The following is a 16056-nucleotide window of genomic DNA, read 5'->3' on the forward strand; positions in this document are numbered from 1 at the left end:
TTTCATGGGATCAATAACCATCACCAATGAGATGGAGGTTTGAGGCAGATGCCCCCGCCCCCTCCAAAGCCCAGTACCCACAGCACCCCCACACCTCTCCCAGCCTGGCACGGACCCTCGGTGGGCACAGGTACCCCAGCCCAGCAGTGGGGCCACCAGCTCAGCATCCCCCTGCCTTACCCCGCTCCAGCTGCAGCCGTGGGAGGAAGAGGCCACGGAGGGGAGGAAGCAGAAGTACCTCCCCGTGCCACTCCCCCACTGCGCTGCCAAGCCCCACGGCTCTCCCAGGCACGGCATGCACCAGGCTGCGAGTGTTGCTGCCTCGAAAGCTCTTTACTGGTCCTTACGTGCCAAACCCACATGCTGCCTTGCTGCAGACCATGGCATCTACGCTGGAGAAGTTCATTCATTCTCTGGACCCCAGAGACCTTCCCAGGGTCCTCCAAATCCAGTCAGGCATCTATTTCCAAGGTGAGTGTCGGGTGCTTTCTGGCAGGGCTTTGCAAGTCCACCTTCGACATCCGGTGCCCCTTGGGACTGGGTTGCGGGGAGGCAGAGGGAGGATGCTGGCAGTTGTCTCCCAGCAGTTGCCCACCAGCTGCAATTTTCCCTTTGAAGAATCAACATAATGATCAATGGCTTTGGAGATGCTTTTGGTACAGTGTGCATCTGGTCTTCTCACAGGCAGCGAGGAAGGAGCTGTAGTTAGTTCTTGCCGTATCCTGGAGTCACAAATTTGCTTTGCACTCACACAGAGATGTCAAATCAGCAATCACAAATCACCTCACAGAGGTTAATTGATTAAACCTGCTCCTCTCTTCTGGGCTTGGCATGGAGAGGTGGGTTTTGGCTCAGAAATAAAGAACTGGAGCATCAGGAAAGTGACCATGAGGGACCATAAGGTTTTCCTGAAGTTCTGCCCTGTGTTTGGGGGTACCTCAGGTGTGCAACAATATGAAGAGATGGGTATGGGCAAGTCAGGAGTGATCACAGGGGTGATGTTTTACTGGGTTTTCCTGCAGCAGATCTTTTTTATGGTGTTTTTATCACTGGGATCTGCTTGTACACAAAACCCAGTGGAAGGATAGTAAAGATGCTTACATTGGAGGAAAGAGTTCTGTGCTTGGTCAGGGCATGGACTTTAATGACACCGAAAACACAATGTCAGGTCCATGTATTAGTATAGGAAAAGAAAGTTACCTCCATGCCACTACAAGGGAAAACCTGGGGTCATCCTAGATGAAACAGACGGGGCTTTATGAAATGACCTGAAACTGCTTCTGTTTCAGGATCCACAATATCTATCTTTACATTAATCTGAAAATCCCCACGCTGCTCCATAGTAGGAGGAGAAAGGAGGTGGTGGCGGGGAGCTGTGGCCATAGAAAGTCTGAGCTTCCACCTCAGTGCTGTGGCTGGAGTGAGTGATTCTTCCCTCCATAAGAACAGGCTCTTGGGGGTGGAAAGAAAATGGGAAAGGGCAGACTTAAGCTTTAATAGTGACCTACCATCCACGTTCTCCTGATTGCCCTTCCTGGCTGCTCTGGAAACTGCCTAGGACACATGAATAGTACTAATACACCAAAAGACATCCTGGGAAACAAACTTGGCCTAAATTATCAGAAATTTTTGAAAATACGCCTTTTCTGACCTTTAACGTGTATGCTGTTCAAGTTTTACATTTTAAAATGGCCCAAGAACTTGAACCGAATTAGGTTCTTGTTAAGAAGACTACTACCTAAGTGATGAAGAGTGGAATCTAAACTAAAAACGGAAAGATCAACCCTTAAGTTGGAGCAGCCACTATATATGGCTCTTTCCACACACCTAGGAAGCAGAGGTAATATAAGTTGTATGTATGTGCACATGTATGTATATGTGTACACAAAATACTGTGAGATACATATGTATACAGAAAATGCTGTGACAAAATTACAGTAGCCCAGCAGTCAGCAGGTTTCCGAGTCCCTCCAGTCTGCATCCTGCTGCCAGTGGATGATAAAGCTCATACTGCAATATCTTTGGAGCCAGGGTATTTCAGCATGTGCTTCCATTTACCATGTAAACCCTTCCACTTGAGAAAAAAACAGGGGACACTTATCCTACAGACCATTCCATAGCAATGTCCTCACATGTGAGAGGAAAAGGCTACTCACTGGTGACTCAATAATAAAGAGCCTGCACAGCCCTGGGAGGGGGTGGTATGTGCTATACCAACCCGGGAAGGTTTTCACTAACAGCCAGAGCCCTTGTGCTGCTCTGATGCTTCTTCAGTCTTCAGCAGCACCACCTCTTCCTGTCCTCTGCTCCTGGTGGCTTCCTCTCAGCTGTACTCATTCGCAGTTCCACTAGCAGCGTAGATGCAGCACTATCATACGTGCAGACGTTTCTTGCTTATGCAATGAACAAGGCTGATACAGATGTGCCACTTGGTTCCTTCCCCACACAACTGGCACATCTCCAGTCTACTTGCAAGTACCTAGAAACTGATGTCCACTATCACGCTTGTGTTGGTTCCTCTCTCTTCTTCCTTGCTGCAGAGGAAGGTTGAGACACTCAACACACTCTGTGCCTGAGAGGTTTGCAGGATCTAGGGCTACAAAAGATCTTCTCGGGCTAGACTGTCCCTTCCTCTCCCTCCCTGAGCTCTGTGTCGGTCTCGGATCTCTCCTGCACATTTTGCTTCCTTCCGTACCTGGTAGCAGGAGTGAACACACTGTTCCACAGTTGCATTATGATTTGTGTTGCGTTTTCTGGAGCAAGAGCAGTGCTTCAGAGAGGGTCTGAAGTAACTCCTGTTATACTGCTAAACAGGAGAGCCGACCACTTTGTCCGCTTCGAATTTCCATTAGAACAACCATTCTTTAGTCCTTCCTCAGACAGATCCCCCTGCCCCTGCAACAACCCTTTTTCGTGGCAGGTCTATTGGCAGGGAACATGAGTTTATTAATATGGTTGCAGGGATCAAATCAGAGTGTTCGTGCACCGATTGTAGTAGCTCCCAACTGACTACAAAGCCATCCTGGTCAGCTGAGTCCTACTTGGATTAGCTAGTTTATGGGGTTGGATTTCACAGGAATTATTAAGGAGTTATTTATTAGGAGTTATTATTAGGAGTTATTTTTAAATTTTTATTTAAAAAATTTAAATTTTTATTAAGGATTTATTATTAGGAGTATTATTAAGGAGTTATTATTAGGAGTTATTTTTAAAGCATTACACTGGATTGTTTGAAAGTGGTCAATCACAAGGGATGATTAATTTTCTAATTAAATTGTAAGAATTTACAATAGCAAGAATTTGTACATATGTACATATGTACCCTTTTCCACAACCCCAGAAAAAAGTGCAAGGTTTCTTAATAGCAGCTTAACCAGGTACAAAGAATGGCTACTGAAGTAAATAGCAATCTACTACATCCATTTGAGCTGTCACATCAAAGCTGCAGCAGCCAACCAGAGAAGTTTATAGTAATCAATGTGACAAGAAGACAACAGAGTGTAATTCATTCACTGGTCTTCTGGGGGGGATTGTGGGCTGTGGGGATGAAACTCTTCATTTACTCTGTATGGAAGCAACATTTTGCACACACTACACTTAGGTCTAAATGATTTTACAAACAAAGGACTTGCAAATTAGCCTTATTGTTCTTGACACAATCTCAGTAGCTCTGGAAGCATAAGAAAAGTATAATGTTGTTAAGTCTTTGTAAGGATGGATGTATCTTTTTCCATGTGCTGAGGTATTCTTATTAGAAGCTGCAAAGACAAGCTCCAGGGAATTTGCCTTTGGGCAAGGTAAAAGCTCAAAAAGATCCTCTTCTGCCTTCATACCCATGTAGCACCAAACACAAACCGGGGCTCTCTTTTCAAACTCAAGCCTGCTTGCTGCAGTTCCTGATGGAGAGTTAGTTGAAAATGTATCCCATGTGCACCCATTCCACCATTATTCTCTCTACTGGCCTATAAAAAATTATGTTCCTGCTGCTATTAATAGAGTTGTGATTTATTTATCTGTAGCTCCCCAAATTGCAAATGGACAGGCCTATACACACCCCATTCCCATTCAGAATACTTTCAGCTCGAGAAGCTACAGGCAATTGATCTTTTGCAGTTGCTAGTGAATACTACAACTTAGACACCTTTCTGAGGAAGCTCTGTTCCTGTTCACATCTGTTCCTGGCTTGAAACAGAGGGAAAGGTTTCCCTGGGGTGACATCAGTGTTTTTCTTGCTACACCTGGACTTTGGAGTTGGTTGAAGCCTTATCCAGTTTGCCTCAGGCAGGATAGCCAAGGTTTGAGGAGTTTGTTCATACTCCCATGTTGCCAGGCCCCTTTCCCTCCAGCAACGTGTGGCTGTATGGTCAGAGACCCAACCTGCAGTCACTGTCTATGACAGTCCAACATCATGCGGAGTCAAGAACTTGGGGGTTTAGTAATAGCCCTGAGTTCTCCTAAAGTGCTTTTTATTCATTATACTCAAAGAATCATACAAGTAAGGAAATTATTGTCATCCTTGGTTTGAAAACAGACACGTAGGTGAAAGGAGCAGGTGGTTCTGCAAACCTCTGGGATGCCTCTCGGGGCAGTTGTTTGGACTCTGCAGTCATAATACCATTGCTACAGAAACTGGGCTGTTGAATCTCTGAAGGGAATAGGAAGGCTGATTATAAAATGAGAGCAAGTTTGCCAGATACAAATATCTTGGTAATCAGCACTGATTAGAAAGGAACTACAGTGCAGACTGAAGTACATGACAATATAATAGCTCATTAAAATATGTTATTGAAAAATTAAACTACTGAAACTGCATTGGAAACTGATGTGATTGATTGCATATTTTTCTTTAAACATTTTGGTAAATATTGATGCTTAGTCAGCTAAGTACTCTATGACCGCTGGTTTTTACGGATAGCATGCAAGTACGGGCTTTCATCTTTATGTTGCAAAAATTATGTCTGTTTTAATACTGATATAATTATTTTATGGGTAATTGAATTTAATATTCTGCAGGCTTAATTTAACCAGTAGCAGGACAGTAAAAGGTGTCAAACTTTAATTGTGAAAAATGTAGAACTGCTCGAGACACCTCTTCTGTTGGTGTTTCTTGCCACTAGCCACATTTCTTACCTCCAGCCTTCCTGGTTTTGCTCCACCTAAATAGAAATCTCACAGTGCTTTTTTTTTTTATTCCCCTAAAACTAAATGCACCCATCAGTGATGGGATTAGGTGTCCAAGGATTGGGACTTGTCAGAGTACAGGGAGAGATGGTAGCTCCTCTCTGCAGTTCAACTGTTTGGAAGTAGCATGTGTGCTGTATAAACAGTGGTGCCAGGACATCTCGTCTTTATGATGGACCTGCGAAAGACATTGGGAAAGTTTATGCTCTGTGTGCTTTCTCTGAGGAGAAGGGAACCGTAAGCCAGCAGCCTCCACCGCCGCAGGGTGGGAGTCCTGGGAAACAGCATGTTGTCAATAAATGTAGTGCTCCATGCTCTGCTCCTTCTCCTGGGGGTCTGATCTCTCCACACAGGGAGAAAATGGTGCGAAGAGGCAACAGTGGGATCACATATACATCCCCGGTTAACTTCCAGACCTAAGGGAGTTGAAGGTGCTCAGCATTGCTGTGTAGGGATGTCCCTCCAGGCAGCTGCTTGGTGCTCTCTGACAGCTGCGTGAGGGACAATGCCAGACAAAACCCTCTGGGATCTGCTTCTTCTTTGGTGAAGGTGTAGTTCCAAATACGTAGTTCCATTTCAAAACTCTCTTTGGTGAGCCATACAGAACATGAACACTCATAGGCTCACGGTTCTTCTTGGCTCTCCTTTGCTGGCTGTGTATCCACATCTGCTCGCTCTCGCTGCGGTTTCAATTTGACCCTTTCTGCTTCTGTTACCGGGAAAAAGCACCTGTGAGCCTTTCAGGGGAGCAACAGGTTTATCTGGCCATCAGTAGAGCACTGGAACCACTTACAAAACGTTCTGTTAACCCCATAACCACAGCTAGGTAGACCCAATAGACAAGGAATCCTTGTACATCCAGTCTCAGCTGCCCCAAGTCCTAATTTAGACAAGAAATCGCTCTCAACATTAATAGTTAGAAAACGATCATGTAGGGTGGAATGATTTTTCACTGTTTTTAAGCCAACCTAGGGGGAACAAATCCTGCTCCCTGATCAGTGTGAAAAGCCAGTGAGTCGATGAAAGATAGGATAAGACGGATAATGCAGTCTGTAATACGTATGAATAAAATAAGCAGGCTGCCTCTTCAGGATTTATAAAGGCACTTTTTCTTATAAAAAGAAACAAGGCAATTTAAACAGATGCTAAATTGTAGAGAGCTTTGAACAGCTTTGATGAAAATAATTAAGATTGAATTTCTCAGAGGTGGAAGATCAACAAAAATGACCTGTGCATTTACTGAGTGGAGTCTCAGTTGAGTGCACGTCAAAGGGAGAATTGCACATGAAATGGTAGAAATTTGTGGTACAGTCTTTGAACTTGCTAATTTGTCTCATTTTTTTACAGAGATAGAAGCCAAATCTGTCTGTAAAATGGAAGTTTTTTTCCCCCTTGAACATAGTTGTTTCCCTTACTCTCGGTTCAGCCGTTAGGAGCAAGACCCCAGGTACAGCAGGAGTAAGAGATTGTTTGGATTCTCTTTTGTGGTCAGCAGTCAGAGCATGTTGGTAAATTCTCTCTATTAATATGTACCACTGAAACTCTCCTGCACTTGTTCAGGCTGCTTCAAAAACATGTTTTATTCTGAACAAGAAGAAAAGTGCCCTTCAGTGAATGCAATATGAGAACAAAACCTGACTTTTATGGGTCAAATATTGTTCATTTTATTCATGCTGCTGCCCTCAATGGGATGACTCATCCAGAAACATGGAGAAAAACATGACCCTAGGTAGCTGGTGCTGAGGGTGAAGCTGTTTCGAGGATCTCCTTATGGGGATTTTCTTTCTGTGACATTCAGCTGTGGGCCTTTCTGTGGACGGCGTAGGAGATGGGCAGAAGACCCAAACTGCCTGGCTTGTCTCGACGCAGGGGTCAACTCCCTGCCTTGGCTTGCTGAAGCTGCCCTAAACGTGCTGGTTTCCTGCAGTGGAGAGAGCTCCACAGCTGTTGTTGCTCTTGGGCTCCCAGGGATGCAAGGAGGAGGTCTGTAACTGGAGGACCTCTGTTTCCCTACCCATGAACTTGCCGTCCTATAAAATTACCACAGCAATTTTCACAAACTCAGGCTTAGGCTTCAGGGAGATAAGGGGACAACTGTGGCAAATGAGAGCAGAGGGAAGATCCTGGGATAAATTTCTCACGGCACACAAGCCCATGACCACGCACCATTGCTGGGTTACCGGGCTTTTGTGGGGTAATTTTTTCTTGCGGTAACTGGTGGTCTATGAATGAGGGAACGTGGCATTAGTCCAGGTTCACTGCTTCTGGTTAGCTCCATTGCACATGCAGTAGTGGCACAAGGGGCAGTGTGCTGTGGTTCTCAGTAGGGGAAGATGCTTAAACATGTCTCCAGTTCTGGGCTTTATCTGTGGAGTGCTCAACTCTCTGGCCAGATCCTGTGACTTAACTTAAACAGCCTTCTTAAACCCAGTCCAACAAAGCACAGATTTGCTGCTCAACATACGCTTCAATAAGCATACCTTAAGTCAAGGTAATTTATGCTGCAAAGAAAATGGATAAAACTAAATAAATCACGAACAGCTGAAACAGTGACTAATGCTGTTCAAAAGCAGCTTTTCGCATTCTCTTCATTGCTGCAGTAATTCCGGCTCATGTGGGTAAACCCAAACAAAAGGTCAAAGATGTTGCATTTCAAGCTGTGGTTTCGCTTGCTCTTTCCATTATAGTGGGTGCTGCACGCACAAAGCTCTGCTGCGGCATGCAGAGCGCAAGCCCTCCGGATGGATGGGAATCAGAAGGAAGTATTAAAAAAAAGGGCCATAAACCTATCAGGAAAGGAATAAATCAGAAACTGCAGAAGTAATTTTTTTAAAAATTCCATTATGATTGAAATGGCTTAAAGCACTTGACATTTAAAGTTTGACTTTATATGACAAAAGATAAATCTTACAGCTTTTGTTTTTTGATGGTTTTGTGCTGGCAAAAATCAGGCCCTCTGCCACCTAATTAGTTATGACCAAGATAAGATACCTTCTTTGCACAGAGCCTTTTGAAGGGAGTTCACCTCAGTGGCAATTCAGCAGCTGAACGTCTGGGAGGATTTGTGTCCCAGACTGACCAAACCTGCACAATTTTGTTGCTTAGGATGTGTTAAAGAGAGAAGAGCTGTTACAAAGCCCAGTAAGTTGCTCTGTCACTTGAGAGAGGATCTTCTACACAAACTCATGTCACCTTCATGACCGATGCTGCCTCTGGAGCACCAAGTGGGCACAGGGGAGCTGGGCTCATTGACTCTTGGTGGGTGCATCTTCTGGGCTAGGATGGAAGGGGTAGATAAAAACCATACAGGTGCTTTATTTTATTTACAGTCACTCTCACAGCGTAGGGTTGGAGAGAAGCTGGGGCACACTTCCTTCTTTGATGGCCATTGCACGCATGATTTTCATCCTCTTTGTGTCTTCCCCTCTGCATGTTAGTTTATCTGAGATCAGTGGGGAAAATCCAGCATGCTGATCAGCATCTTCAGTGCTCAGGAGGTGTTTGACTGAAAAAAAAGACACCTAACTTCTCACCGTCAGAAATTGTTTGCTTTTCCCTACTGATCAATCAGAGAAAAATATTAATAAAATTATTAAGCAAAATTCTCCTCCCCGCAACTTTAAAATAGATCTCTCTTTTTGCCAAAGAGCATAAACTCTGAACAATTGGCTAACTCCCAAATAACGCCCATAAAGAATGATATCTTTTTTATTGACACTAATTATAGATACATTATGCCCTTCATATTACTTTGGGAGCCTGCAGCAGCCTTCATAAACCTGTGATTTCCGCCGAGCTATGTCATTGGGGAAAGCAAAGCGGGCTATTGTGATTCTGGCTGAATGGCTGCACCAGGGGGGTTGTGCCTTTATGTGAAAGCAGAACCATTTCACCAGCCCCTGAAAGAGTCACCTCTGATCTGGGAAGGCAGCACACATATGGGCAACCGATGACAGCGTAATAGCGGAGAATGGAGCGCTGGGAAAAGGACAAAGTTGGGACAAAGTTCTACTCTTTCAGGACATGTCAGGAGATCTTTCATCTCTCTGCAAAGCAGCCAGGTTCCTGGTTCTTTGGATCTTCTTTCAAAGCCCGCTTAGCCTGCCAGCTGCAATGAATTCAGTGGGTGCTACTGAGAGATGAAAGGGAGAATTTTTTCCTTCAAGGATTCGAACTCGTGGGGCTAGGGAGTCAATGCCTAGTGTCTGGCCTGCAACATCATTTGGTTTTGTTAGGAGAAAAGCTTGGTCTTTGTTACACAAAAAAAAGAACAAAAAAAAAGAACGGGATATTTGGAAGCACTTAGCAGCACCCTGGAGCAGACAGAGGGTTAGACTGGTAGTCAGCCAGCCTGGGCTTGAGCTCCAGTGCTGCTGAATGGTCCTCTGTGCCACCTTAGTCAAGCCTTTTGTCTTGTTTGTGTTGCTCTCCCTAGCCCTCCTTGCTAAACTGCCCAGGGGAGTGTGACAAAAGGGAGTTACGTACGAGTGATGTATTATTACTGTTTAGTCACGGACCTGATTTTGAGCCATACTTCCTATCAGCATCAGTGAAGCGTTCACTCCGAGAGCAGTCACCAACTGGGGCTCTAAGCTGCTGGGAAGAAAAAGGGAAATATTACTGAGATATTTGCTGTTCTACCTTGTATTATAAAGTATTTCTCTCAGTGGTACTGTCACATGGCCTGACATGAAGAACAACGTTCTCCATCTCAGGCATTCACTGTTATTTGTGTTTTATTTTGTTGTTTTTAATACAGAAAGACTCTTCTTGTACCTATAATGAGAAATAAATAAAATAAAGGGCTCATGTTAGGGAGGATGGTGGTGTGGCTGCTTAGGAAAGATGGAGGAAAAAGTTATTGAACCAATTGTTATGGTTTCTTTGATGTCATCACAGCAGTTGCTAATACGGATTGTCAAACTAGAGATGAGCTTATGAAAGGATATAAATGTGTTTTTTATTGAACAACATAACAATTCAGAAAAGGTGATTTCAAAGGCAACAAGCTGTTTAATTACAGCCTTCAGGGGTATTGTTTGATCACTGTAAATAAGCTGCTTTATTCTGGGTTGTGCTAAAATGTTTTTTTGCATTATACTGTATATATCTTTCTCAAATCTGAACGATTCAGTCCTTAAGGTTACTCGATTTACATTTTCAATGTCTTACACTTTCTTTATGGCTTAAGTGGGAAAAATAGTTACTGTTGTGCAACTACAAACAAATGTACTAAAATGTCCATTTTAATTTTATTTTTCAATATATTGTGTGTGTGGTTCCACATCACACAGCTGAAGTAAAATCTTCCAGGGTCACGTTGTCACACAGCGGGTATTTTCACAATGTTTTAAGACTAATTATCATGGCTTTTAAAGGAAAAAGAATTTTTATTGTCCCTTTTGAAAACCATGCAGTTTCCCACCCTCCCTTTTATCAGCACAAATATTTGCTGCAAATGCCTAGATGACAAATCCCACAGGTAACATTTTTCTTGTCTGAATGTAATCTTCATTGTACTATTCCAGGCAAACAGCCGAGCAAGAGCTAAAATCAGGGCTAAGGCAATCTAGTTGCAGACAAATATGTAATTACAATCAATACTGTATGTGAAATTGCACCCTCAAAAATGAATCTACTCTTGTATGGCTGGCAGAGTTTCATTTTTTAATGATTTTTTTTTTTTCCTGGTATCGTTAAAAATGAAGCTTCTACCATCACAATCTTGGTCTGTTAGCCATCCTCCTCCCAGCCTCTCACCCTCATAATCTTTCAACCTCTTGATCTATTTCAAATGAACCTGATAAAGGAGTAGGTAATTAAAGTCCTACAAGTTGCCCACAAAAATGATCGTCCAGGTAGATATCTATCTACATACATATATACACATCTATCTATCTATCTATCTATCTATCTATCTATCTATCTATCTATCTATCTCTTCACTCATATATATATATATATATGAGTTTTATTACTGATAAGCTGTTGAAGATTGGTTTCTGACTTCCTTAATTGATGGAAAATGTGGTGGCATACCTCCGTTACCCAGTGGTTATATAAACAACTTATCCAACATTTCTTCTGGGGTGAAAGGTACTATGCTATGGCCACGAGTCCTGGGATACTTAGGTGCTCTCCACTTCTACTCTGCTAAAAGCTTTTCTCTCTTCTAAAAGAATTAAAACATCATTCCAAGCGGCTTAATACCTTTTGCCTTCTTGATGATGCTAAAAAATACATCTTTTCTTTCCTCCTCTGTTTTTTGAATTCAAGAAGGGGTTCACTTTCCTTGGTATTTTTTATTACAAAACGTTATCTTTGCTGGTGGAATATGTACCCATGTAATAGTTTATTTCTTTGATGACAAGACAACCAGCTCCCTTGATTTTATTTTTCTTTTTTTTTTTTTTTATTTTAATTAAAAGCATGACTGTTTTTTTAAGTTTTAATTTTCGTCTCGCTTTTTCTTAGAACTGATGCTTTTAGATGAATGATCCATTTGTTTTCCACAACAATGTTATGCTTTGTTTTGATGAAAGACTCTGAGAGTTAAGGTGCTGTGACAGCCCTGTGTGTCTGCTCTGTGCACACTTTTTTACTTCTTGCAGCCTGGCATTTACAATCCATCATTTTCTGAATGCATTATTTTGGCCCTTGATGTTTCAAACAGAGCCTGCAGATCCATGTAATGCTTTTTGTAGACTCCAGCTTGAACTCCATATGCTTGTCTGCCTCAGGTACTTTCTTTCTTTTATGAATGTAGATTTTCCTTTCTTGTCTATTTTATTTTTTTCTTGTAGTGCTTTAGATTCTCTGCCTTCTCTACAGTGCCAGGCCACTGTTTACCTTGTGTAGGTTGTTATCTGCATTTCACATGTTTGGCAAATTTTGATCGCTTTGTCAAAGGCCAATTTTTGTGTCATCCAATCATCATTTGAGTGTTTGGCAAAGCTAATCTCTTCTCACAGGTATTGCCAGAATGGGTCTTCAGCCTTGGATCCGTCACTAATTGATCAGTGTATTCACTTTTTTGCAAGCACCGTTTATACTTTTTATTTTGTGATGGAGGGCTGGACTTTTCAAACTCTCTGTAGTACAATTTGTAGTTAAGCTATTGTGCTTGAGGAAAAGCAAGCCTGATAAAAGCAGTAAGTGAAAGAACCAGCCATGATAAGAAACAAGGCCCTCCTCTGAATCCTCTCTTCATTTCTTGGTGGCATCACTCTGCTGCAGTTATAGACTGAAGCAGTAGTTAAATCTTCTTCAATCACTTTTTTTTTTTTTTTTTTGAGGTTCAGCCCCTTAACTACTCCATTCTTCCCCTCAGGGCTATTTCTCAGTTTGCTCTCTTTCAGCTACCACGTTATTTGGCCATATAATAATAATAATAATAATAAAACAATATATTGGGCAATATTTGGCCAGAGAGGTCGCCCAACCTGGGCGGCTCCGTGCCTCTGCTCCTATGGAGCAGCACTGCCCACGCGAGGGTGCATGACGAGCCCAACTGCATTGAGGGACACGCTTGCAAAGGCTGTCTAGCAGAGATGAAAGCAAACGTGACCAAAGCCCATAATTAGTCAGTGTAGTTACTTGCATATGTTAAATGGTTTCTAGGGGTTTATTTTCCAGTGAGGTAGTCTGGTGAAGCTGGGTCTGAATTTGCACTGAAGGAAAAGAGCCTCTAGAAGTCATGAGCTCCCATTTTGAGTAGGTTTTCGCAAATATTTGTTCAGAGGTGAGAATATTGGAATTCTTTGCTCATCTTTCCATGTTTCTATAATGCAGAGCTCAGCACGCTGGGTCCTCTGGGATTCCCTGTATCTAATAATACCATGGTTGCTTGTGATCTCTACTGTGTCTGATGTGAGGAGTGAGGTGGTTCAGCACAAAAGGAATATTACCTTCTTCACGGCTGCTCAATCTTTCTCTCCCTCTCACTCTAATATGAAATAAGTATTGCACATATACTTTTCTGACTGTCATAAAATATCCTATGGAGCTCAGCTAAAGCAATGAGAGCTATGATAATTCCTCATGTGTGTATTAGAGCAGCAGCCAGCCTATCGATGGCAGCTGTAGCAATATCCACTGGAGACTTCTGAGTCAATGTTGAATTGCTCAGGGACTAAAGGGGGAGCAAACAACTATGCACTGTCTTTACAACAAGAAAACCAGATTGTTCTTTTTCAGTTAAAGGGTAGCAGCTCTCTTGGTCTTCTGCTTAGTACCAGCTTGTTTGAAGGGATGTATAAACAGCACATTCTTTCACCTGAATGTAGCTGATGTTTGTGTGGCACTATAATCCAGACTATCTCGGTGCTAATCATCATCCTAGTGTGCAACAGAAAGGCAGTAGCCTACCAGGGGAGTTTAGAGTCTAAGTACAGCAGATCCCTTGATCCTACGTAGAATTCTCAGCAAGGGAAACCAGGCAGTGTTGTCACATCCAGCCTGCTGAAAGTATCTGCCACATGTCTTTAATTTTTTTAACCTAGATTCTTCTACGTAGGGTTAAAAATGTACATCGGTATCTGTCTTCTTCAGGGGAGCAGCTAGGGATTTCATGGTGTCCATCTCAATTTTGAGAACATTGCACCAGCAACAGACAGGTTTGCCTGGACATGTCTTCATGACAGGGTAAAGTTAACCAGTTGTTAACCAGTGTGGCTCTCGTTCATCCTCCTGTCTTGACACAAATCCCTTGTTCCTCTATGGAGGCTTTGGGTTTAGGCTAAATCCAGAGCAACTTTTGCTCAGGTTGATCTCCCTGTGACTTCCAGTGACACCAAAGTGGTAGTCAAGCGCTTGTCACCTGCAAGCGCTGCATTAGAGTTGATAAATATATCCCAGACTCAGTAAGAGATGCTTGTTAGCCCAGGCTATGGTCATGACTGGAACTGATCTTGAGTAAGCATTAGGAAAATCACTTGGCTAATAGTTGCATTTCTGATACGACACCTGGCAACAAAAATTTAAAATATTCTTTCCCCTCTCCCAACTGCACAGAGAGTTGTTGAGTTACTTTCTGTGGGAAGTGAGTTCTGCAGGCAATGGCACTATTTCAACACAGACTGTCTCAATTATTGATTGCTACTATATAGCCAAAGGTCAGGTTTTAAATATCTGTCATTGCCTGAGACCATTCTGGTTGCCTAGGTTAAAAGGAAAAAAAAAAAAAAAAGAAAATACTTTAAACTGAACAAGTTGTAAGAAAGGACTATTAGATGCATTATGGGAAGGAAAATCTATCTCCTCAGAGGAGATAAAGAGGATTTGTTTCTTCTAGATTTTTGTCAAAAATGTGACCAGAGAAAGGCAAAATTAACCTTGCAAACAGTTTGGGGAAAGGAGAAATGGAAATGAGAAATAACGTATTTTAAGTAACAGAGCAATGTTAGTAGCAGAGCAAATGCATACTCACCAGTACATCAGAAGTGGAAACGAGAATAAGGTTTCTCACCATGAGGGAAATGAAATTCTGCGATGAGATTCCAGAGAGGGTACTTCCACACTGCTTCAGGACAGAACTTGGTAAGCTCTTGGAAGGAATTGCACCAGAAAAATGGAAGCTAGCATTAAAGTTAGTATTTCTGGTGTTCTGTGTACAATGAATTCTATCTACAAATAGAAGTAAAGGAAGACTTGGTCACTGTGTGTTTGCTGCACTGCCTTTATATATAATTAATTAATCCCATGCCCCAAAGCTTCTGCTAATCTCCTGCAGGGACCAGGAAGAATTTTCCTTCTTCTACATAACTTGGCTTTTGTTTTGGTTTTGCTTTGTTCTTCTTCCCCTGCCCCCACTTCAGAAACAGCAGAGGTTGACCAGGGTTAGAATGGAGAAGGGAAGATGTTTTTGGCAGGGCAAGCTGCAGTTCCAGGTTTTGCTGAGGAAGCTCTGAAATGCTTGGTTGGATTGCCTTGTTTGTGCTCTCAAACTTCTGAGCACCACAGAAAAAAAAAAATTTTCCTGCCAGGTCAGAATCAGTAGGCTCGTTTCAGCACAGGGCAAGGTTAATTTACCAGTTTCCCAATTTCTTGTACTTTCTTCAGGTTTTCTGTTGCTTACAGAAAGCTCAAATGCTGGTTGCACTTTGAGGCCTCCTGGCCTCTCCCTGAGCACCGTCTGGGGTCTGTGGGTTTTTGTCTTCTGCTCAAGTCTGTTGTTTCCTATGGGATACACTATGCCCTGTGCCATGCAGAGGCACATTTCCTGCCCAAGCTCAGTTGCCTGCTGATTTCAGCAGGCAGCTCCTGATGACCCAGGTGATCCCTATGCTCTGCCTTGTTCCATTTTGGTCTTATAACTTGGAAATGCAGGTTCTTCAGGCCTTATTCTCCTTACATGCGTCTAAGAACAGTGTACACACAGAGCTGATCTAGAGGTCACTGAATTCACAAGATGTACTTTCTTATGACACTAAGGAAGAAAAATGAAAATTGTTGCAGGATTAGTGTTATTTCATATAATTTATTTTAAGAATTTTTGCTTTCATTTAAAGAAGTAAAGACACTTGACAAAGTGAGAAAAAGCTGAATAACACTTTTCTTTCTTTTGTATTTCTTTTCAGGCTCCATCTATGAAATGTTTGGAAATGAATGCTGCCTGTCAACAGGAGAAGTCATTAAAGTTATTGGCTTCAAAATTAATAAGCTCATAGCAAGTATCTGTGAGAATAATGAAGTCAGCCAGTTTTCAGCCAAAATGGAATTACCACTAAATTTTCCTGGTATAGTATTTAATGAATACCTATTTTTGAGGAATTATAACCCTGAATAACCACCTTTGTTCATTTTATTGATTTGCTGTCTTGATTGATATTTGTTTGAGGTTGCAACTTAGCTGTCAAGGATACAATTTTATCAGAT

At 42.4% G+C, this 16056-nt stretch overlaps 1 protein-coding gene across 1 annotated transcript in view; it reads left to right on the plus strand.

Moving 5' to 3' along the window:
- The first annotated feature begins 297 nt into the window (after window positions 1-297).
- The window catches only part of THEMIS (thymocyte selection associated), an 84417-nt gene continuing 68658 nt past the window's right edge, over window positions 298-16056 (plus strand). The window contains exons 1-2 of the mRNA XM_086632087.1: window positions 298-471; window positions 15759-15917. Coding sequence (XP_086488213.1) covers window positions 381-471; window positions 15759-15917 — 250 coding nt within the window. The 5' untranslated portion in view covers window positions 298-380. The remainder of the gene's footprint in view (window positions 472-15758; window positions 15918-16056) is intronic.

Source organism: Tauraco erythrolophus, chromosome 2 (genome assembly GCF_009769465.1).
Source record: "Tauraco erythrolophus isolate bTauEry1 chromosome 2, bTauEry1.pri, whole genome shotgun sequence".
NCBI lineage: Eukaryota > Metazoa > Chordata > Aves > Musophagiformes > Musophagidae > Tauraco > Tauraco erythrolophus.